General features: G+C 46.1%; 1 protein-coding gene across 3 annotated transcripts in view; it reads right to left on the bottom strand.

Moving 5' to 3' along the window:
• Positions 1 to 11,892: 11,892 nt before the first annotated feature.
• The window catches only part of LOC144165810 (beclin 1-associated autophagy-related key regulator-like), a 37,296-nt gene continuing 25,563 nt past the window's right edge, over positions 11,893 to 23,625 (bottom strand). For all 3 annotated transcript variants that reach the window (XM_077695590.1, XM_077695591.1, XM_077695592.1), the window contains exons 10-11: positions 16,316 to 16,463; positions 11,893 to 12,484 (exon numbers count right to left, since the gene is read on the bottom strand). In XM_077695590.1, the coding sequence (XP_077551716.1) occupies positions 12,395 to 12,484; positions 16,316 to 16,463 (238 nt within the window). In that variant the 3' untranslated portion in view covers positions 11,893 to 12,394. The remainder of the gene's footprint in view (positions 12,485 to 16,315; positions 16,464 to 23,625) is intronic.

The raw sequence follows: 23,625 nt of genomic DNA, 5'->3' as shown, positions 1-23,625 counted from the left end.
AACGCACCCTGCATGTTTGAAAACTGCGCTTGAGGTTACTAAGGACACACTTGAAAGGAATAGTACAAACGGACGACGTGGACAGCACGAGCGCAAACTAACAACTGATTTATTAGAAGTGAAAAATCAAAACATTTAGAAAGGGTGACAAAGTACGGGTGGAAAAGGTGGGGAGGGGGAATGAAAGCACATTCTTGAGGGCGATTCCACGAGATTGGATTGGGAAAACTTCTTTGGGGCCTGCGAATGAAGTCCTATTGCTAGGTCTTCATGACTTGGCCAGAGTCGTCACCGCAGATGTAGCCAACCCGGCTAGGGGTCCTCCGCTCCCCGTCACCGGGTAGCCGGGGTCCTCCTGCCTGGCCAGCGCCACGATGACTCGCTGGACAGCCATTGAACGAACATGCGTGTACACGACCATTTTTTGTTCATTCTTGTTTTTTTATTATATATGCGCGCAATATGGAAACCCCCGAAAATCAAGTTTGTTTTCTCCTGAGGTGCGTAGTTCGGGAGAAAAAAATGTTTGAATGTGCCCGGAGCGCAGCGGTGGTTTCGGCAACTGCAGATTTTTCCAAGTTTGCGTCTCTGTGTACGTCAAGGAGTACAGGGGGTGTGTATAAAATGTTTTGGGCCATAAACTAGACCAGAATGCTAATCTGTGTAACGCAAAATCAGCGTCCTGCAGCAAACAAAAAATTTAAAAAAAAATCGTGAAATCGGCCCAGACGGTAATTTGTTAGTGTTTTTGACGCCCCCTATCTACATTTCTTCTTCTCTGAAAAACTTGTAAGTCGGCAATTTTATTGGCCATACGTATCTGAACGCATAAACAAAAGATGGTGTTTGTAGAAAATTTAGACGTACTCAAAAAATTGAATAACTTCGGCTCTTTTTCAGAAATTGCGCAAATTCAAAACTGAATATAAAAAAAACCCCATACTCGATTTTCTTCAAAATTGTGAAAATAAGACTCCTTTACTTGGACAACAAAACTGTGGAAAAACATGTTGCATCATTTTGTTGAGAACAAAGTTATAAGGGGCCAAACTTGGGGCTCGCGCGACGCGTCTTGGCGCGCCGCGGTAAGTTCTGGCCGCTGTTGCCGGACGTTGCGCGGGTGTACACGGGCGGTATTTTTTTTTTTTTTTTTGTGCGATAGAATGCCCGTTGGCATAAAAATAACTTATTTACAAATATACATGGGCCCCGGTCTCTCGAAGGAAGTCAAGAAGGGAGCGGTGGTGGGGTCCCCAGAGCCACCGCTGAAGGTCGGGGGGTCTTCCAGGATGGAGGCCTGTGCCTCTCAGGTGTCGCTTTCTGGCTGAGGCCAGTGAAGGACACGCCCATATGAGATGGTCCGCGTCAGCTTGTGCGGCCGGAGCTGTGCAGAAGGGGCAGGTGTCGTCGAACGGGGCATGGTAGCGTGGTGGCCACGCCCGGGTCACAGCAGGTGAAAGCGCCACTCCAACGCGAAGTCTGCGCAGCAAAACCTCTTCCCAGCGAGCAAGTCTACTGGGGAGGTCCGTTCCGCACGGGGGGATGAGGGCACGTGTGGCGCGACGCAGATCGTCCTTGCGTTATTCCACTGCCACATGCCGGCACGGTCAATCTCTTTCCATATTCCCAAACGAAAAAAACTATTCTGGAGATTCTTCTGTTTTTTTTTTTTTTTTTGCCCGCCTCTGTTTCCCTAATTTGTTCTTTAACGAGCTAACTTTCTGGCCGATACCAGCTCGAAAGCGCTCCTTTGCGGCGCCAAACAAAGGTTCCTCCGGACCGCAGGCAACCGAAACAGATGGCGCTCGGGCAGTTACAAGGGAGGGAATGGATTGACCTTCAGACCCTAATCAGTTCCCCACCACGACGGGCGCATTTCCGCTGGTGGTGCATGGTGCGCTGGCGTCAGTACAGGGTATCCCACCGCTTTCTTTGAGGCAAACATGAGAGAACGACCTTAAAAATAACTAACCAGGAAACAAACACCTGCACCACGGCTTACGAGGCCGTAGGAGGCTTTTCGGAGACGCCACGTGCACGCGAACCTATTTTACTGGAATGAGAATCAGGTGCGGTCGGGTACCTGGCTTCTTGACGTATTATTAAATTCCGGTCTGTTGCCATATTATTGCCGTATACCTATTGTTTAGTCACATATCACAAAGGCGAAGCGTACATTACAGTATTACTAGCGATTTTGATACGCTTGCGTACGAAAATTGCAGTAAGGGGAGGCTACTGCCCCGTCCTTTTCTGTCCGTCAACTCACTGGTTGATGGGCTCTCAACGGATGCTTCCTTTTGCTTTACTCTTGCCATATTTTTGTTTGCTTTTGACTCCTCCCCTTAAAAGGTTTTTTTTTTTTTTTTTCATGGGTGGATGCTTTCGTTTGTGCCTAAGTGTTTGCACGTGCATTTGTGCGCGTGTTTGCTTGCTCGACTACCCGCACACATAGAGTTTCATACTAATATATACTAGAGGGAAATCTGGCGCTGCATTCGCGTGCCGCCGTGGGCGGCGCCATTGCAGCTAGCGACGTTCCTCGCCTCCTTGGCTTGGTTAGCCACATGGCTTCTTTTTCGTCTTGAAGCCAAAAGGGGTAACATTGTTTTTCTGTTCATCTTCCATGAAGCTTCTAAATAATCCCTGGCAAATCAATCCTTATGAAGCTTTTATTTTTTAATAACAGAACAAATTCGATAAATTTTCTGCAGTAATATTGTTTCATTTTTGCAGCCAGAGCCAACTTTTCAGCCTGTTCGTGAGCCATGCCAAGGACAAGTGGAACGTGCCTGCCCGGTACATGACGGCACGCTCACCGAAGCGCGGCTCCCCTAGACGGTGGCGCCACATTTCCCTCTAGTGTATATTAGTATGAAACTCTATGCCCGCACACTCTTATCCTGATCACGGTGTAAGAATATTTAGGTGTTGACACTGCGCGCGGCGGCGCGGCCAGATCTTGTTCGCCGCTCCATGCGCTTCTCCGGAACGCCGCCAGAGTGCGCCCCGCCACGAGGGCCTGTCTGCTCGCCCAGCTACGGCAGCCGTAATGCAGGTGCTGTGGGATCGTTCGGTGAAGCGGCGTGTACGGGAAGTTTTTTAATTGCAGATAGGCACAGACAGATTGAAAATGCTGTCGACACCCAATAGTTTTGGGCTACTTTCATTTTTGCTCACAGTAACTGCATGCAGCAGTGCGCGGAACAGCAGCGAGAACGCGGTCGTGCAACCCTTTCGAGCTCGTTGTCGAAACGCTTCTATTGCGAATAATTTTTTTTTGCTCATCCGCACGACTCCCACGAGCGTGGTTACTTTACCGCCTTTTAAAATAAAAAGTTGTGTTAAACGCCCACGCTCACCCTTTTGGGCCGAAGAGCCTACGCGTAGCATAAAATGTTGCTTAAGCAGTGTAAATCGTCCAAGGTGTCAGGTGGTAATGCCCGCCATGTAGATAATATGTTAAACTTCGTCAAACTGTGGTTCTTTAACGTGTCCAGAGACGTCAGTGACGCTTTCGTATTTCGCCTGTATCAGAAATGCTACATCCATAGCTAGGCACACAACCCGCGCTGTTTTGCTGTGTAGCGTGACGCCTGCGCCGTTGTATGCGCGAGGGCCCGGATCGAAGCTAAACCAAGACAATACTTATACGACATTTTAATGGCTAAGGCACTGCAGGCCTACTCGACGCGAAAGTGGTCAGTGAAAATTTCCCAGGCGTTTCTCTATCAAACTCGGCTTTCACGACGATACCGACGGTGCTGAGCTGTTGTCTATCTCACGGAAACACAGGCTTGCACGCCCAAATATAAAATACTGACGCCACTCTAAACTGGTATTGGCGGATGTCAGTTCGGAATATTTGCAGTCGGCGTGGTAAGGCGACTTCGTGGACCACAAAATTCTCCACCGAACGTAGTAGGGTTAGGGCAAATTATACAGCTTTATAAACGTATTATGTTAAACCAAAATATGCAGCGGGTAAAAACGGGGCCCTCGATGGCTGTATAAACTTAACCGCATCGCTGCCAGGGCATACGGCGTGTGGTGTGCATGTGTAAATGCTTCTTTGAAAACACATGAAAGATACCGGCATCGGTAGCCTAAATTATTTCTAATAAATTTGGAACTTGGGCTAACTGGTTCTTTCGCACATTTTGACAAAAAAACTGCACGTACACAAGGGCGAATAAAGGAAAATACAAGAGCTCATGTTTCTGCTTCCTTTCTTTGTACTTATCTATGCACGGTTAATTTTGTCAAAATTTGCGGAAGCCTCAATTATTTCGTCCGGGGACCTTGTGACCGCCAGACTTTTGATATTGTGAGATTTTACTGACCAGGGAGCTTAATCGAACAACATAAGTGTAACACTGACTGCGGCATCAGCGAAAGAATGCAACTGGTGTCCGTGTTCTGTACGACTTGAATGCTCTGTACAATTTGGTGCCCGTGTTCGGTACAATTTGGTTTTAATTTGAAGCCTTGCATTGTGGTGTCTATTATTTCCCACAGTGGCGTATCCAGAAATTATTTTCGGGGGTTGCTATACGCCACAGGTAAAAAAATAAAAAATAAATACATCCTGTGGCGAAACAATTTTCGTTTTTCTGCTTTAGTAATGTCTGTGTTATTTGTTTCGTCGACGTAATATCTGCACAAAAATACGGATACGTATAAGAACCATACTTCTGAACAAACCGACATTTTTGTTATCCTTGTTTTTACATTTTAATATAACGATTCGCTGTGTCAATAGCATTGCTCTGTCTAGGCCCCTGATTACCTATGTTTACATTCAGCATAAGGATAAAAGAATATTTTTGTTCCACGAAAGCCAAAATAGCCGTTATGTGTAACACACATTTTTAACTACAAGTCACCTTTCTTGCTGGAGAAAACACAATGCATTACAAGTGCCGTTCGCAGAGATTTGCCATCGAAAAGCACATGGGCCGGGATATACGCGTACTGCGTCGCCTTGCTGTACCGCGTGAGTTCCACAACGCTCACTGCGGCTGGTGCTGCAGTGATCGGTGACGAACACAACGTGGAAGCTGAATCATAATGTCTACTCCTCACTCTGGCAGCAGAAAACACCGAAACGCAGCGTGAATGACACGGAAAGTCAAGCACGCCGCGCACCCACCGCAGCTGCGCCCGCTACTCCGCAAGCGATAGCTGGCCCCTCATTCGCAGCGCCCCCGCGCCGCTGCGGTCTGCGTATGTACTAAGGGCGAGCACGATCTGGCCGCGTTCTCCGCCGCGGCGGCCGGCGAGTGTCAACACCTAAATATTCTTACACCGTGATCCTGATAGATGTGGCAGGGGAAGCCTAGCGGATGTTGTTCTGAAAAAAAAAGTGTGACCCGTTCACCCACCCACAGTTCATTCCCGCCCAAGTCTTGCACTCACCCCAGCATGAAGTGTGCGTCTGCGTTTATTGTGCGAATGCCGACCTGTCTGCTTTGGCCCTGCAAAATGTTACAGGGGTTGACCGAAGAATGAGCAACTTAAAGGAGCTTTGTCTTTGCACCTCACCATCGACGCAGTGTTTCTTGGGCGCGTGCCGGCAATTCCCAATGGCCGATAACCTTACCATGTCCGCTTTGGGCGTTTCGGACGAAGAAGATGTCACATACGCTGTATGGGAAATTGGTTCTCTGATAAAAAAGAGTCTACCGCCAGCTGCATTCGTGAAGGAGCTAGGCAAATGGGTCAGCAAGTGGATTTCCCATGACTCTATTAGGCGGACCCAGGCCATTGCAATAAACGAAGCGAAAAGATGCGAACGGCGATCAAGCATTGTACTGCGCTTCGACTTCTCTGAAAATTGGACAGTTATTCTGCCAAATGAAGTCGTACCACTGGCACAAAACACAGGTTTCACTGTTTACGTGCGTTGTAACTACAAGAAAATCAGTTCAGAGCTTGGCAGTAGTTAGCGATCACATGCAACACGATACCGCACGTGCATGCTATGCGCTCGCTCCACAAGGTGCACGAATGCCTGGAAGAAAGTGCCCCTGTGTACAGCTACGTTGTTTACGTTAGTGACGGTGCAGCCAGCCATTTCAAGAAGAAATATCAGCTGTACGAACGTTCCAGAGCAAACTACACGTCTGCGAAGTGGCTGTGCTTGACTGTATGAGCGCCCGAGGAAGCTGTGGTGCATATATTATAAATATTTTACTTGAGTTGTATTCCCACACGTATGCCTTTTGCTGTGTTCCTGACTGTAAATAATTAATCACGATAGTCTGACAGCCAATTTCCAAATTTCTGTCTTTTTGCTTGAATAAATATTCGTGTGAAAAAACTGAAATCCCTTCAGTAATTTACTCGTGCTGTGACCGAAGCGCCATAATAATAGAAAATTTCGACCACTCCTACCACTTCTACCCGATATAACCACCGGAAAAACTTTTCCTGTTGTTTCGAATCCTTCTTTCCTTTCCCTATAAGAAGAGTGGCGTTCGCAAAGGAGCGCTTTCGAGCTGGTATCGGCCAGAAAGTTAGCTCGTTAAAGAACAAATTAGGGAAACAGAGGCGGACAAAAAAAACAAAACAAAAAAACAGAAGAATCTCCAGAATAGTTTTTTTTCGTTTGGGAATACTGGAGAGAGATTGACCGTGCCGGCATGTGGCAGTGGAATATGAATTACCGCCCGTGTACACCCGCGCAACGTCCGGCAACAGCGGCCAGAACTTACCGCGGCGCGCCAAGACGCGTCGCGCGAGCCCCAAGTTTGGCCCCTTATAACTTTGTTCTCAACAAAATGATGCAACATGTTTTTCCACAGTTTTGTTGTCCAAGTAAAGGAGTCTTATTTTCACAATTTTGAAGAAAATCGAGTATGGGGTTTTTTTTATATTCAGTTTTGAATTTGCGCAATTTCTGAAAAAGAGCCGAAGTTATTCAATTTTTTGAGTACGTCTAAATTTTCTACAAACACCATCTTTTGTTTATGCGTTCAGATACGTATGGCCAATAAAATTGCCGACTTACAAGTTTTTCAGAGAAGAAGAAATGTAGATAGGGGGCGTCAAAAACACTAACAAATTACCGTCTGGGCCGATTTCACGATTTTTTTTTAAATTTTTTGTTTGCTGCAGGACGCTGATTTTGCGTTACACAGATTAGCATTCTGGTCTAGTTTATGGCCCAAAACATTTTATACACACCCCCTGTACTCCTTGACGTACACAGAGACGCAAACTTGGAAAAATCTGCAGTTGCCGAAACCACCGCTGCGCTCCGGGCACATTCAAACATTTTTTTCTCCCGAACTACGCACCTCAGGAGAAAACAAACTTGATTTTCGGGGGTCTCCATATTGCGCGCATATATAATAAAAAAACAAGAATGAACAAAAAATGGTCGTGTACACGCATGTTCGTTCTCTCGTGGAATCGCCCTTGATAAAAGCAGGCGCTAAACATCGTAATCTGTTCGATGGCTCTTTATCTTTGCTGGTAGACCTGAGCTACAGCGTTATCTGCGCTTGACGCTTTTGTTTACCACGGTTACTTGCTATGAACTGCTGTTCATGAATTCTATTTCAGGCGGTGCCAGCACGATTGAGTATGAGCTCACGCATTCGGTCTGCTGTGTTGAAATGTGATAGGCTTCCCAGATTTCGCGTGTCGTCTTGTTGCGTGATCTCGCCAGAACTGAAGTTTCCTGAAACCATGGGTTGCACTCACATTTTTTGCAGCGGGTCGCCAAATTGCCTGAGGGGGCCGTTTGCTCACATGCGTACCGGTGCTCTCTCTTTCTAAATGTTGTGATTTTTCACTTCTAATAAATCAGTTGTTAGTTTGCGCTCGTGCTATCCACGTCGTCCGTTTGTACTATTCCTTTCAAGTGTGTCCTTAGTAACCTCAAGCGCAGTTTTCAAACATGCAGAACCAACTAGCCCAATTCATCACCTTACTAATGCGGCATTTCTAGCAAGAAATCATAATTTCCAGCTTCATTTCTGACTAGATTATTAGATTCTAGGTGGAATCGACAACTTTCTAACTAGAAAAATTCTTTGTCTAGCTAGAAACGATTATTTCCAGCTTGCGGTTTTTTTCCTTCTAGCTGGACTGACAAATGCTAGCTAGAAGTAAATCTCAGTCCAGCTAGAAATGAACTAGAAACTGAATGTCTAGCTAGAAATTCTGCAATGTCTAGCTAGAAATCTGCTATTTCTAGCTAGAAATTTGCCTTTTCTAGCTAGAATATTTCTAGCTAGAAGAAATTTCTGGTTCAATAATCCAGCTAGAAAAAAACACATATTTTCACCTGGGTTGGTAACGCTCCCTACGCTATAGCGGCCCCACAGGGCGTTGCATTCACCAACGATAATAAATATTGAAAAACGTTGAAAAGTTTGGCTCTAACTAATGTCAGCAGTGACGTAATTTGGGCAAGCACGTTTGCAAGGCGTTTCATTTCATGTTAACAATCAAGAGTTACGGTGAAACAAGACTGGAGGCCCCACTAAATCTCACAAACCTGATTTTTAGCTGCGGCTTTGGTCGGCGGCTGCGATCACGTAAATAAGTTTCCGTGACGTCACAAGGGCTGGGCAAATAGCAGAACAATTTCATTTATTTTGCCAATTGTATAGCATAATTGCTTAAAGTTGCCATTAAGATCGACATCGTTGCTATTCAGACAAAGCCATCCTTCGTATGGACCAATCTTGTGTATTTTTTTGGTCACACACGGTCCCTTTGAACTACAAACTTAATTTCTTTTCACACTTAGCTATAATTAATCATCCCGAACCAGTTCGCGAACCAGTTCAGGCTTGCGAACCGGTTCGGTGTGTAATTTAGTGGAACCAGAACTGAACCAAAACGAAATTATTTAACCCGAACCCGAATTGTAACCGAACCAGTATTTTTCTCGGTTCGACACACTGGTTCTGTGCTACCTTCTTGAAGGTCTCCGAATCTCGGATCGACACACTGGTTCTACCTTCTCGAAGGTCTCCTGGAGCGACGTTTTGGCCGGTGTTTCTCTTCCAGACACGAGCACCTTGAAAGGGCTTCAGGAGCAACGTTTTTTTGCCCGGTATCTCTCGCACTAAGCCCGCATGCACACATCACCAGTGGCCGGTTATGCATGTACAGGAGGAGGGGGTGGAAGTGGTGAGGGTACACGCACACCCAGGCTTCGTGCATTCACCGATGACATGCCCGTTCAGCTGGTGGATCTAAACATAAACGTCTCACGGCCCAATGCAACCCAACTACTGTCCTCACTGGTCGAGCGTTTGAGCTGACGCGTTACGACATAGGAGGGGAACGGAAAGGCCCGTTTTTCTCCACTAGAATAAAACTCTAATCCTTCCAAGTTTAATTTTGCAAGTTAGAAAGAAAGTATACTTAATCGCAAATTACAATTAAACATGTTTTGTTTTGTGCCCTTCTTCGACGGCACCTAGCATCGCCCGTCCCCGTTTTTCACAGAGTGGAACAGCCCTGAATTTTTTTTCGTTCTTGCTTTGTGTATGTTCGCAGGCCGTAAATTTGGCCGGCAGATTACTTAAGTTATCGTACAAAAATTAAAGCAGTCCCACTCAACGTGAAATCTGTCGGAAGTGCAGAGCAGTGATTCCCCATAATGGGCTGTAGCGCCGTTATCCGCTCACTGCTACCACACAATGCAATTCAAATTTCCCGCCTCTGCAGTGCTCGTGCGCCCCCTGCCTGAAACTGCGCCAGCGGGAGTTCTGTTCTCTTGGTGTGCTTGTTTTTCCTCCAGCGCGTGCCGGCGTTGGACCACCACTTTTTTTCGCTTACTACAGTAAAAATCAACCCCTAGAGCGTTCCGAACTAAATGAACGTGGGTGCTGCCGGTTAGTTACGTATATTTTGCTTCAAATGTGCCTGCAGTTTTCTTTGTGCTAAACAATGCAGAGATGTATGACAAGCGCTAGCGGTTCACGAGTTTCGAACGGTTACGACTATTTAAACCACATCTCGCTGCGCCACCTGATTCCGGCAGTCGCTTGACATTGAGCGTTACAGCGAGCTACGACGACAAGGCAAGCCCCTACAGTGCTCTGCCCTTAAAAGACATCTTCACTCTAGGCTTCTCGACTTTGGCTGCTCCAAGCAGAGCGCGCGGCTTACACCACAGGTCCACAGGAGACACGCAACTGGGAGCCTGCCAGGGAGCCACCACCAACGAGCGTGCCGTTCCGTTTCAAGTATCACCTCCCAGGTGTGTAGCCTTGCTTCGCAGTCGATACGGCCATTACCATGGGTGTCAATGATGTGTCAGTCTGGCGTGCCGTTAGGCTGCTGTTGTTTGTATTTCCCCTCAACCATACCCTGAAGTGTGCCTTATTCGTTTGCCAGGGCTGTGTATTGCCTTCATTTCGATCACACCCTGCACTAACTGTGAACTCGCAGAAAATGTTTTTCTGCAACGTAATAGACAAACCAATCCATGGTAGCAATGGTCACTCTGCGTCTCGTTACTTGTTGCCATTCTAGCGGCTGAGCAATGACACCTGCAGGTCTTGATCTGTCCTCACTTGCTTAGAGCTAACTGGCCCGGCTATGTATTATATGCAACAAAACTATTGTTATGTGGGAGTCAGGAGGTACTCAAGTCCATCTTGTGGCCACAGAGAAGGCGGTCAGTCCCATGGTCTTGGTATGGTATAGGCAAATCCTCCCTCTAAAACGACAAAAAAAAAAAAATACAGAAGTAGTGCGAAGCATGAGGCTCAATACCACTGAGGCATTTTTCCAGAAAGTAAGACCTGTCTGCCAAAGCTAATCGTTAATTAATTCCCAATTCGCCTTGTTTCTTTTTTTCTTGTAAGCTATGACGGAACCTTGAAGCGCTAGGACACAGGGACAAGCGAGTGGGACACACAAGGCTTGTTCCTGTGTCCTAGCGCTTCAATGTTCTCTCATGTCATACCAACAGGCCCAAAGCAGCACCCTCTTGTAAGCTGTTACAGACACATTACTAGCACTAGAATTTGGCTGTTTCTCGAAGGAGAGGTAAATGATTTCCATTCTTTAACTTTATTTACCATGTTGATTACGTCATGCTTGAAGGAGCTTGCAAATGCAGTTTGAGTGCCACACAGCAGGTGCAGTTTTTTTTCCATGAACAAATAATAACCTCAATTATTACATTGTGTCAGATGTTTGAAGTGGATAAAAAGGTAAACGGTGTTTGATTCAAGCCTCTGTTGAGAAAGTCACAACTGACCTCTGGGAAAAAACAAACTTTCCGTTTCACACGTCAGGAAAAAAAAGAAATGCACTGGTTTCTAGAATCCACAAATCATCATCTTCGATTGTTCTAAGCCCTCCCCCTACCTTCCTCACACTTCCAAGGTCTCCTGTTGTAACTGCGTGATTTGAAATTACCCGACTAAAGTTCCCAATTTAAATACAATGCAAGCATTAAGCACTGCCTGCCTAGCTTTTATATAATTGGGAATGAATGTTTTTGTCTCTGCTTGGTTATTGGCCCATAAAATCTGGCCCCATGTTAATTCATTTTCACACTGGTACCAAGATGAGGCTGAAGTCCGTTTGTTTTGCGTATTTTGACCTCTAGTGCTGGCATCCTGTACAAGGAGAAGGGTCTTCTACGAAGAGTAGCTTTTTTTCTCTCTTAGCCATATCTGGCTTTCTCCACCCGCAAAAAGTCATCACGGAGGAGGTTAGCGCTTCAAATAAACAAGACACACAACAGAAAACGGACAGGTCAGGCACTCCCGTCCGTTTTCTGTCCCACCCGTTCCGTCCGTTTTCTGTCGTGTGTCTTGTTTCTTTGAAACACTAACCTCCTCTGCGACGACTATGAACCAACTAGACCAGCAGCAAGTCTTATTAAGACAATAAGAAGAAACCAGGAAAGAACGGCATCTCTCTCTTTATTACAGCAGCAATCATGGGGAGCGCTATCTCAGAGCTGTCTGGCTGTTGTCAACCCTACAGGGAGCATTCGAGACAATTTTCCATCAGCATCTGCTACACAGGACAACTTTTTTACGTAGAGTCTCCCACCACGCAAACTCCACTTATTTTGTCAAAAAAATTATTCTCCTTTCCTGCTCCGCATGAGCCCCGTAAATCAGTCAGAGAAAATGGCATCCACGGCTCAAGCCAGCCAAACTGTCTAGGGGGAAGCAAAGCTTAGAAACAATGCTCGTAAACAGTGGAGCGCAATTATAGCAGTCATGTCCAGCATCCAAGGATGGCATGCGGCTGGTGCATCCAACTCTTCAACAGCGCAGAATCGGATGCTGTTGAAATGAAACCCCACAGCGCTCTGTGCGACTCGTCGCCTCGCCCTTTCAGTCTCGAGAGAGGGCGGGGTGAAGGGCGTTCAAAGTTGTCCGTGCCCTGGGAGGCTGCCTCACTTGGGCCTCCAGAAATTGGTGACCAGGGCCGCAGCGGAGGAGAGCAAGCTGCTGCTGGGCGGAGGGGGTGGGCTGCTCGGTCGCCACTGCACACAGGACGGGAGACAACATTGGTGTCTGGTCAGGACATGACAGTCCATCCGTCACTTGACCGAGGATTCACAATTGCTCAAAGGGAAAACCAGAACAGGCAGTTAGCTGTTGCACCGACACCTTCTACACGCCACTCCTCCTCTCGTCTTACAGAGGGACACTGTCACATCACCCGTTCCTCGCTCAGTGGATCAAAAACAGCGTTAGTACCTGAACGTTCATGTCTGTGCGGAAATGGCGAAGGTTTTTGATGGACGAACCTCTAACAGCTTCACCGCAACGGTGCGAGCAACTTTGCAGGGCCGCATGCAACAGCTACGAATTACGCTATGAATTACTTGAGCAGTTGCAACATTACTACGAAGCTCACATTTTGTGGTCTGTTTTGGTTAACACCAAAATGGGCAACCGCACTCCTGCGGTTCTTTCGAGACCAAATTGTTTTCATCAGGGGAGATTTCAAACTGGCCATTGCTGCCGTAACCTCTCAGAACAGCAGCAGCCTCTTTTTATGCCGGAATAAAAAGCTCGACGGCAGTCCTCAGGAAAGGACAAGGCATGGCGCTCTTGCACAGTCATACAAATCACCGGTGTTTTATGGGGTGGACAGAAACAGCCATTTTAGAACCTGCCTCCATACAAGTCATTTTTCACTGACTGTTCAAGTAATCAGGCGCGTAAGTACAGCTGCCAATAATGGAGTTAAACAAAACAGACCGTGAAAAATAAGTGTCGTGCTAAGTTGGCACCCAAACGAGCCAATAGTCTGGACGGAATCAACATTGAAAACATTCATAGTACTAGCAATGGAACACCTTGCATGTAAGGACTTTGTTAGTTAGCCGGCTAATACGTAGCCCACCATGACTAAGATACTTCAATACAGCTACAACTACAGCTATTTCTGGCCTCTAATGCGTCCCTTGTGCCAGTGTTACATCAAGCGTAAAGCCCGAAAGTTTTCCGCCACTCCTTGCTTTTTTTTGGACAAACAAGACGTCCTGTGTGACTAGAGTGGGGCTAAGTGAGCTCTTTCAAATTTAACACAGCCGCAGTTTCTCTTTATGGTTTCTTTAAATGGGGACGTGGCAAGTAAAACAACTGTGTATTTTGTTTATGAACCAAATTGAATCACATTAGAAGCATTTATGTAGCTAACCATACTAACAACAAAACTTAAATCAGTTTAAAGATACCATCGATACTTTTTGAGTTAGAACGCTACTTACCAGAAACTTGCAATCAGCATAATTAACTAATTACGCAAGAAGTCAACAAGATTTTTGCATCAGTGTGATCAGAAATGTCTATTCTGTGCAAGGAAGCTATTAGATTACTGCATTATATTTGTTAGGCATAAAGAAAGAACAAGAAGAGTTCCATCTTCCTTTCGAAATCAGAGATAGCTTCATGTCGAAAAGAAAGTGAAACTTCTCTCTTTCTTTTTGGACACCTAAAGGAGATAAATCTATATTCTAATACAGTCGAACCCCGCTACAACGAACTCCGCTTCAACGAAATTTCCGCTTCAACGAAATATTTCCAATTCCCCGTTAGCTAGCCATTGAAGTCAATGCAACAAAGTCCTCACCACAACGAACCATTTGTCAGGCTTGCTTTCGCTTCAACGAAATTTTCGATGATTTGGGCTGGCTTTGAACAATTATTTTAAAATAAAATAAGCATAGCGCCAGCTATCTGTAACTTTTTATACATTCAGGACGCTTAGTTTCACCGAATACATGCGCGGTGCACCCACACTGCCACCCAAAACAAACAAAAAAGTCATAGGCGGACACCATTGTTTGATGGTGATAACGATGTGGCTGGACGTCTTTACATGAGACGCAGGCCCGGTTCGCCAAGCCGGAGCTACAGCCAATCCGTATCCAGTTGAAATCGCACAAATGTGGTCCACTGCTGGCGCGGCGCCGTCATGTATGCGTTGTGAGCAGCTGTCCTTGCCGTTTTCCTTCTACCATTCTTCATAGCCAAGAGCAAAAATCATGTTTGCGTGTTCGGTCTTGAAGCCAAGTCATCCTATCTTAGTTGCGAGCGCGCCGTGCTGTTCAATGCAAGCGCACGCGTCTTGCCTGCCAAGGTCAGTAGCTGCCATGCCCGGTCAGAGGATAAGATAACGGCATTGCTCCTGCCACAAGCGAGAGGGGGGCTTCTGACAGTCTAGCAGCTATCTGCAAGTAATCAGCTCGGTGGACACGCCTTGTTGTACAGCAATATGTTTTGTGCCTGCATATCTTCACCCCCCTCCGTAACGCGTTCTTTGCGTGCAGTAAACACAGATAACCATTGGTATGTTTGTTATCCGAATAAACATGAAGTTATTGCGTGTCACTCCTTTTTCTAAACATTGTATTATGGTGCCAATGATGCGGAAACATATGGGGCTATTTTTCTGGCTTTTCTGTGGTATGTTGGGGCAGATTTCGCCTCAACGAATTTTCGCTTCAACGAAATTTTTTGCACGTCCCGTCAATTTCGTTGTAGCGGGATTCGACTGTAGCTTCTTTGCACGGAATAGACCTTTCTGATCACGCTGACGTAAAAATCTTTTGAGTTCTTGCCTAATTCGTTAATTAATTTTGGGGTGACTTTATGAAGGTAATTAGGCTGGATATTGATCTCTTTAAACTGATTTAAGTTACCTAGTTAGTTAGGTTAGTTAACGACATTAATTCTCCTAATTTGAGTAAATTTTGTCCATAAATAAAAACAATTTTACTTGCTACGTCCCTCCTTAAAGGGGCCATGAAGACAAAACACAAGTTTAGTTCATTCAAAAGATTGCCTTGTTAGAATCATACTGACACCACTTCTAACGTAAACTTCACTCAAATAAGCTACATAATTGGAAATAAAAGGGAATGGCCATGCGACCCACTAGCTCATTTCCCGCACAAGAACCCACGATGTCATACCAGCCAGCTCTGCCATTGGCGGAGGCCGGTAAAAGCAAACGCAAATTAGGCAGAGCTTGTAAGCTCGCTGAACAAGCTATTTGCGCTTAAATTTAGGGCACATTCCTTTTAAAGCAATAGGAATGGTGGGACATACAGTGGAAGTTACGTATTAAAGCACACGTAAACATAGAAGTACCGATGCATACTGCTGTTGGTAGTGCTCGCACTATGCCTGGTTTAGCTGCACAGGACTGCGGGGCTTTGGGGTTGTCTCAGACGACACTGGCCGACTGACGCAAGCAACGGTGTCTCACATGTTTCACGAAACGATTATTTTCTCCCTGGACAAATACAAGCCAGGTTTAAATACGGTCAAAAACAAACCAAAGGCAGAAAACGGCTTGCTGCGGTATGGTGGCGCCATCTAGGTTCACTAACGCTAAACAAGGCTTCCCAATCGGTCGCAGAGCGTTTGGTTCCTCTGATGTCACTGCAGACCACGAAAACACATGATTTAGCGGGAAAATCAAAATTTTAACCTGAACTGATTAATTTCTCAGTGAATAAAGCATCGTTTGCATCCTGACAAGCGCTGGGGCCACTATAAAACACAAAATATTCCGAATAAAAGAAACTTGTATTTTGTAGCTGTAACTTCTGCGCACACAAAAAACGAGGACTAAACGGAGACACGAAGACCAGCGCAGCTGCACTGGTCTTCGTGTCTCGCGCTGGTCTTCATGTCTCCGTTTAGTCCTCGTTTTTGTGTGCGCAGAAGTTACAGCTATGAATTGTCACCAACTAGCCCGCCTTTCAGTGTTATTGTATTTTGTCTTCATGGCCCCTTTAAAAGCTTCCCAAGGCTTCCCAAACGGCCGTCTGCCAGCCGGCAGTGTTCGCACTGACCTGGACAGGTGAGGCGGCCTCCGAGGTGTCTGTGACGTCCTCCCAGTCGTCATTGTCGTCACTGTCGGCATCGCTGGGCAGCAGCTCGGGCCCCAGGCTCTCCTCGAGCGAGGCCCACAGGTCGTGGCTCATGTCCACCGGCCCAAACCTGCACACGTGCACACAGGCCCCCCCGTCAGCCAAGACACCCTCACCGATCAGGTCAAAGCATAGTTTCTTACGATATAACTAGAGGGGAAACTGGCGCTGCGAGCGTACGCCTCAAGGGGCGTGATGGGTAGTTCTGGATTCAGATTGCCACTCGATGGCTTGTGGAACTTGCTATGGATTGCAGACAGTTTTGTTTTCATTTTGGATTTACATGAACGCATTTGCCTACGCGGGGTGTTGGGAGGAGCGATCAAAAATAAGTTTTTCCTTGAACTGCATGCCTTGCGTGCACTGACGCTGCCCTGAGTGGAATGTTTTACAACCAGAGTTGTGAATTGGGTGGGTTATTAATTCATTGCCGCACAGCGAGCACGAAAACACAAATGACGGCACTTTGTGCGGCGAAGTTGTCTGCGAATTAGGAAATGCGGCGCTGCTCATTCGGCAGAGCAATGTCTTGTCAAAGCTGACGACAGTTGTGAATCGCTTGGAACAGCCACACCTTTCGTGCGAACGCCGGCTCGTACGGCGTAGAACAGCAGCACCGGCGGCTGATAGAAACGCAGCTTGATGTATGTCACTATATAACTTCTCCAAAGGTAATCGGTTTCTTTTTTCTTATGAGCACAAAAATTTTCTTACTATTACAAAACACCAGCACCGAAACTTTTAGAAATAGTTTTTGAAGAAGTCCGCGTCCTGCTGTAGTTGGCAGAAAATGGCAAACCTGCTCCACAAACCTCCTCGTATCCGCGTCTGCTTTTATTTAAACGCGCCGTTTTATTTCATACAAAACCGGTTTTTCGTCACTAACTTTCTTGTTTGCCATGTAATTTGTAAACGGAGAACCGGGCAATGAGAGCTCTTTTGTCAAAAAACACGATCTGCACAGCCAGAGGCCCGTTTTGATCCTACACAATCCGGTTCCAGAACTACCCATCATTCCCATTGGAGCGTAAGCGCCGCTGCCATGTTCGCGTTGACACTAGCGCCAGTTTCCCCTCTAGTTATTTGTATGAAACTCTATGGGTCAAAGGACCAAAGAAGGACGATAGCGTACAGTGTATAACACAAACCCCACTATGGGCTGACCCCCTAAACTTGTCTGCAAAATTTTGAAGCAAAAGCTTCCTTAGTGGGTCCGACTGTGTCCTCTCAAAAATTTAATGCATTTCCCTAAAGACCGGTTGGTCAACCAAAAAGTTCTGGTAAGACCTCTCGACACACGGCGTGTGTGTGAAACCGAGCTTATTCCATTGTGCCAAAACGGTTGCCGGAAAATCATGAAAAAGGAAGGTTCTACGATCATGTAGAAGGAGCACAACAGTATACCTGTGTATCATAAACCATGTATCATCATACTAGTCCATTAAGATCATCTGCAGATGCGTTTTGGGCCTTTGGAAGTTTGACAATCAGGTTAACGCACGATCAGCAAAGGTTGAACAAAACTAGCAGAGGTTTTGACGCACTTTTGACGCAAGTTTTGATGTGACAAAGCTTTAGCACTTCTCTTTGCTAGTACTATATAACACTTTGCACTTTGCAAAGCTTTGCACTTCTCTTTGGGGGTATAACAAATACGAAGTAGTGAGAAGAATGTGAAAAGGAGTAATGGTTCCGAGTCTCACATTTGCGAATGCTGTACTCCACTTAAAATCAGACGCTCTATCAGGCCTTGAAGTGAACCAGAGAACGGTAGGGCGTTTGGCCTTAGGCGCACATGGAAAAACAACTAACGAAGCAGTGCAGGGAGATATGAGCTGGGCGCTGTTTGAAGTTTGAGAAGCTCGGAGTGAAATATGTTTTGAGAGGAGGTTGAGAACAATGGATCAACGTAGGTGGGCAGCTAAGGTTTTTAGGTACCTATACTTGAAATGCGTGGACACACAGTGGACTAGAAGGCTAACGATGAAATACGGAAAGAACAGTGGAGAATCTAAACCAGCCAAGGTAACCAAAAAGAGGCAAGGCAGATAGAAACGAATAAATGGAGAGAAAAAATGGAAGCTAAAACGTTGTCAGAGATGTACAGGGCTGAGAAATTGGACATCAGAAAGGAAAATTTCTACGATAATTCCCAGGGCAGTGCTTTGCTTTTTGAGGCTAGCGCAGGTTGCTTGCGAACTAAGAGCTTTGTGGAGAAGTATGCACAAAATGACGGGGTGTGCGTGGTCTGTGGAAAAGAAACAGAAACTATGAGGCACATAGTGTTAGAATGTGAGGGTGTCCATCCAAATCTACATGAGGGAAATATTCGGCTTCCAGAAGCCCTGGGATTTAAGGGTAGCACAGAGAAAGTTAACTTCAAGGCTGTCGAGGGGACGAAAAGAAGATTAGAATGCTGGTGGACGAAAAGCAGAGAGGGGAATATGGTAGCATTTCGGCTGGCGTACCCGCAAATTTTCGCGCCATTTTTTTGCGGGGCTACCATGGTTGCCAGACCAGGACTGCCCTCTGTTGATTAGCTCGCATCATCCGTAAAGGCCGTATACCTGTCAGCCCACTCTGGGTAAAACCCCTACGCGCTCGTGCAGGTTTTTTTTTTTTTTTTTTTTTTTTTTCGCTTTGTCCCCACGGGAGGTACTACAAACGTATGAGGCCCGTAAAGGCAGCGGATCTGTCAGCCCACTCTGGTTACAAACCCCTGCGCGCTCGCGCCGCAGGCTTGAGCGCGCAGGGGTTTGTATACCCAGAGTGGGCTGACAGATCCACGGCCTTTACGGATGATGCGAGCTAATCAACAGAGGGCAGTCCTGGTCTGGCAACCATGGTAGCCCCGCAAAAAAATGGCGTGAAAATTTGCGGGTATGCCAGCCGAAATGCTACCGGGAATATTGCCTAGGACAGCTACCACCTCAAACAGAAAAAATAAGTATTCTGTGCGTAATAACATTTTGTGCCTGCCCTAAGCAGTGCTAGTATTAAACCAGGAGTATAAAACATAGGTATATTAGTCCTTTTTGGTAAGGTGACATGTCATCACCCCGCTACAAAGGGGAAACCAATAGCAATCATCATCATCTCAACTTTCTTAATTAAGGAAGTAATGGTAAAGTTTTTTTGTAGATAGGTTTGCAGAAACATTTTATTTATCAACACTTCTGCCTGCTGGAGTCACTCATTATTTGTCAACACTTCTGTCTGCTCGAGTCACTCATAGAGCTGTCGAAATATTCCTCAGCGGGCAAAATCTGCATTTCACGCTTACGAAATTGTGTACCGAATACTCTGAACCTTTTCACGTTCTTAATTTTGATGATTGATCGTAGAGTTTAATGCGCCGACGCAACGCAGGCGATGAGGTGCGCCTTAGTGGAGGGCTCCGGACTAATTTTGATCCCCTGGGGATCTTTAACGTGCGCCGAAATCTTGTACACATGGGCGTTTTTGCTTTTCGCCTCCATCAGAAAAGCAGCCGCGGCGGCCTTGAATCGAACCCGCCACTTCGTGCTCACATGTTCTGAATTGTCCTTAGCATGTGGGCTCACTCACTTGGCAGCGGACGGCCTCCAATGTGAGTGGCGAATGCTTAGAACTTCCTAGGAATGCAAAGGAAAAAGCCCAGTTGTACCTCCTTTTGATCTGCTGTTGAACTCTCTTTGAACTCTGTTCGGCAGTGGCCAGCAATGGTAATAGTAGGGCGCTTACAATCGTTGCCAGGGCTAAGACCTGCATTCTGCAAATGAGTGCTATACAGTCGAACACGGATATATCGAACTCCAGGGGGATGGCGAAATAGTTCGATATATAAAAAATTCGATATAAAAATATGGGCTCTGAGACCTCACCTATGGCGGACGATCACTTAAAGATCGTCGCATTCAAGAATGACAACTAATTCCGCACTCACGATGCAACAGGACGCTTTATTTCCGTGAAAAAAAATCGCTGATCTTGGCCTGCTTCTTCGTCCTGGAAATGAAATTAAAGACGCTGGTCTCGATCCTCTCGAGGCTGCACAACTAGAAAATTCCAGCAGTACGCCGCGCCTTCACACACCATGCACAACACGCACGCAAAAGAAGAACAGCGCGTAGGTACCACAAGAACTTTGAAGGTAGCAATTCCAAGGCTCTCTGAACGGACTCCAACAAAGCGCTCGCGATGGTCATCTCCGAGAGAAACAGTGATCTCCGAAAGGTGCGGGACAACTCGCCAAACAGCAGCAACAGCAGCATAATGCAAAAGAAGGAGGAGGCCGCCAGCGCCTTCGTTCCCTCTTCCCTTTCCCGAGACGACATCGGGGGAAGACAGACCCAGAGAGAGAGAAAAAAAACTGTTTTTTCGGCAAACCGGGGAACGTACGCAGCCGAAAAAAAAAAAAAAAAAAGGACATCCGCAGTCGGGGCATCCCTACCTCGCACTGTCACATTTTCCGAGCGTTTGGGCTTGTGTGCCTAGAGAGATTTAGCATACCGGGCTCCGTCCGCTAACGCTGCGGCGGCCGGTAGCGGGGCCCGACTGGGAATGCGCAAATTCGTTCCGGTAGGGGGGATTAGTTCCGCGAGCCAGTCTTCGCCATACCCGCGCATTCCTCCACATCTTCCTGAACCTCAATCCGGGGTGCAGCGACTGCCGAAGAGGACCTTCCACCTCGCGCGGCGTTCGATATACCCAATGTCGGGAAAAATACGGTTCGATATAAACGTACGAATTCCTATACTTTTACACAAAATTTCCAAGGGGATAATTTGTGAGTTCGATATAGACAATAATTCGATATACCCGTGTTCGATATATCCGTGTTCGACTGTATGACACGAAGTGTCACTTCCGAATCCATTTTTGCAGAAAAACCTCAACCTATGCTCCAGTTTATGACATACAGTCGAACACGCATATATTGAACTCTAAAGGGATCGCGAAAAAGTTCAATATATTGATCATCCGAAATATACAATATACCCATCTAAAGCTGATCTGAAAGCTCCGCACATCACAAGCTCTTCAAAGTCACGACAAGCGGGAACTTGCGGTGCAGCGTTCGATATATCAAATCTGCCCGTGATCGGGCGCTCGATACACGCGTACAACGGCGCTAGCTTTTGCATGGGATTTCCAAGGGTATGTTCAGACTGCTCTATATAGACAATAATTCGATATATGCATGTTCGATATATCAGTGTTCAACCGTAACAAGCAAGGAAGGCTTGTCCTTGTTCTTAAGCGTTCAGAATGCGACGCAGAGAGCATGAACGGATTGCAGGCGTGTGCCCGTTTGCTAGGGGTGATAGTGCCAAAGGTCAGCTGGAATAGCAATCATTTGAGCCCAAGCCAAAGTATCATCGAGTTCCTTGCTTCACTCATTTCTTACCGCACCTGTTCAAATCAATCACTGCTGATCGACAGTTTAAGTCTTCCATTTCACCTCATTCAAATTGCCTCTACTAGCACAGCCACAGCCAGTGGCTAGCTGAGGAAATGCTTTTGCAGAATCAGAGTCGTTTGCATTCATGCTGCAAAATTGTAGTTCTTTAATTGAGAAAATTGGAAGCTACTAAAGTGTGCGCAAAATGGGCAAAATTAGGACTGACTGTTGCTCGCCTGTTTGTCAAAAAAAAAAAAGAAAGAAAAGAAAGAATGCCACTTATAGTCATGCCATATCAATATTCTCATTTTTGTGATCAAAGCATCGGCTGTGAACGGATGACAAAATTAAGTCACAAGATTTCAATTCCAAATGTGACAATGGGCCCCACATGCCGAAAATGTCGACAGTTTTCTACAGTTTCGTTTTGACTATAAGAAGGGTTATATGGATGTCACATGCACTTCCAAAGGTACACTTCTAGTCCTGAATAATATTTTGACCATTTTCAAACAAGCTCACAAAACACTTTTGTTCTGTTTCTGCATAAAAAAAAAAAAAAATGGCGCACTATAGCCAAATTTGGATGCTGCGCCAATAAAATTCAAATTCAATTCTGCATAAAAACTGGACATTTCGAACCCCAAACCGTGCCCATAATCAATTTGAGTGCTCCTACCCCAGATTTCGCCTATCGGGGTTCATAAAATTACACTGAATTGCACGACAGGTGTTCGGACCGCTGCATAAAAATACCTACGGTCACCTGTTCGCTGCCAGGTTTCATCAGTTCAATTGAACTTTGTGATTGTCGTCATTACAATGATTGATCGTAGTGTTCAATGCACCGACGCAATGCAGGTGATGAGGCACACCGCAGTGGAGGGCTCTGGATTAATTTTGACGACCTGAGGGGGATCACTAACGTGTGCCGAAATCTCGCACACACGGGCGTTCTTGCTTTTCGCCTCCATCAGAAAAGTGGCTGCCGCAGCCGGGAATCAAACCTGCGTCTTCGTGCTCAGCAGCACAACACCTTAGCCACTAAACCACTGCGGCGGGTTCGCCATTACAATACTGGTCACAGACAAGGTTACTACACCACATACGCTGCTTTTGCAGCCACATGACACGGGAAGGCCAGCTTCCTCCAACTCAATTAGGGAAAAAATGCATGGAGTGAAATTAAGACAAGCTTATCGCGATGCAACCGGACCTCATAAATTCATACCTTTCTTTTTGTATCTAGAAAACTGACACATGCAGAATATTTATACTGACAGATTATATATTTCAAAGCACGAGTCCACAAAATGCACACTTTTGATTCATTTTGCTAGAATTAGTTTTTGAAATAGCTTGTCTTTTTAAACTTTTGGACTTATCAAAACTTCAAATCTGGTAATTTTTATTTCCTGTGTTATTTCGTCAGAACTTAACGACTGATGTCACTGGAGAAAAACGTGCACTCATTTACATTCTAGTATGCTACAATGTATGCTAACATGGGAAAAAAAAAACTGTCCGTACTCCTGAAAAATGATTAATTTTAATTAGCCATGAAAGCGCCAACCAATGGGGACTTGTGGGGACCCTTGTTTCCCTACACATCGCCTGCACATGTTTTGGCGAGCTAGGAGCTCCATTTCGGGCAGCTGGCACGTCACACCAGTTGTGACCTCTTCGTGAACCCATGCAATGCACCGAACCAGCTCGCCGTGAATGTGTGCATGAGGGCGCGGGGGAAGGAGGACCAGCTTGTAGCCCTCCCTCGCGCCACCCTCTAGACCTCTTCTCCCCCAGAGCCAACCTGCCGGATGAACGAGCGTTCTGCCATGGAGTCGACTGG

Source organism: Haemaphysalis longicornis, unplaced genomic scaffold (genome assembly GCF_048455015.1).
Source record: "Haemaphysalis longicornis isolate Haplotype H1 unplaced genomic scaffold, Haemaphysalis longicornis Haplotype H1 scaffold_15, whole genome shotgun sequence".
Lineage (NCBI taxonomy): Eukaryota > Metazoa > Arthropoda > Arachnida > Ixodida > Ixodidae > Haemaphysalis > Haemaphysalis longicornis.
Note: the sequence above shows the minus strand (reverse complement) of the source record. Positions and strands in the feature narration are given on the sequence as shown.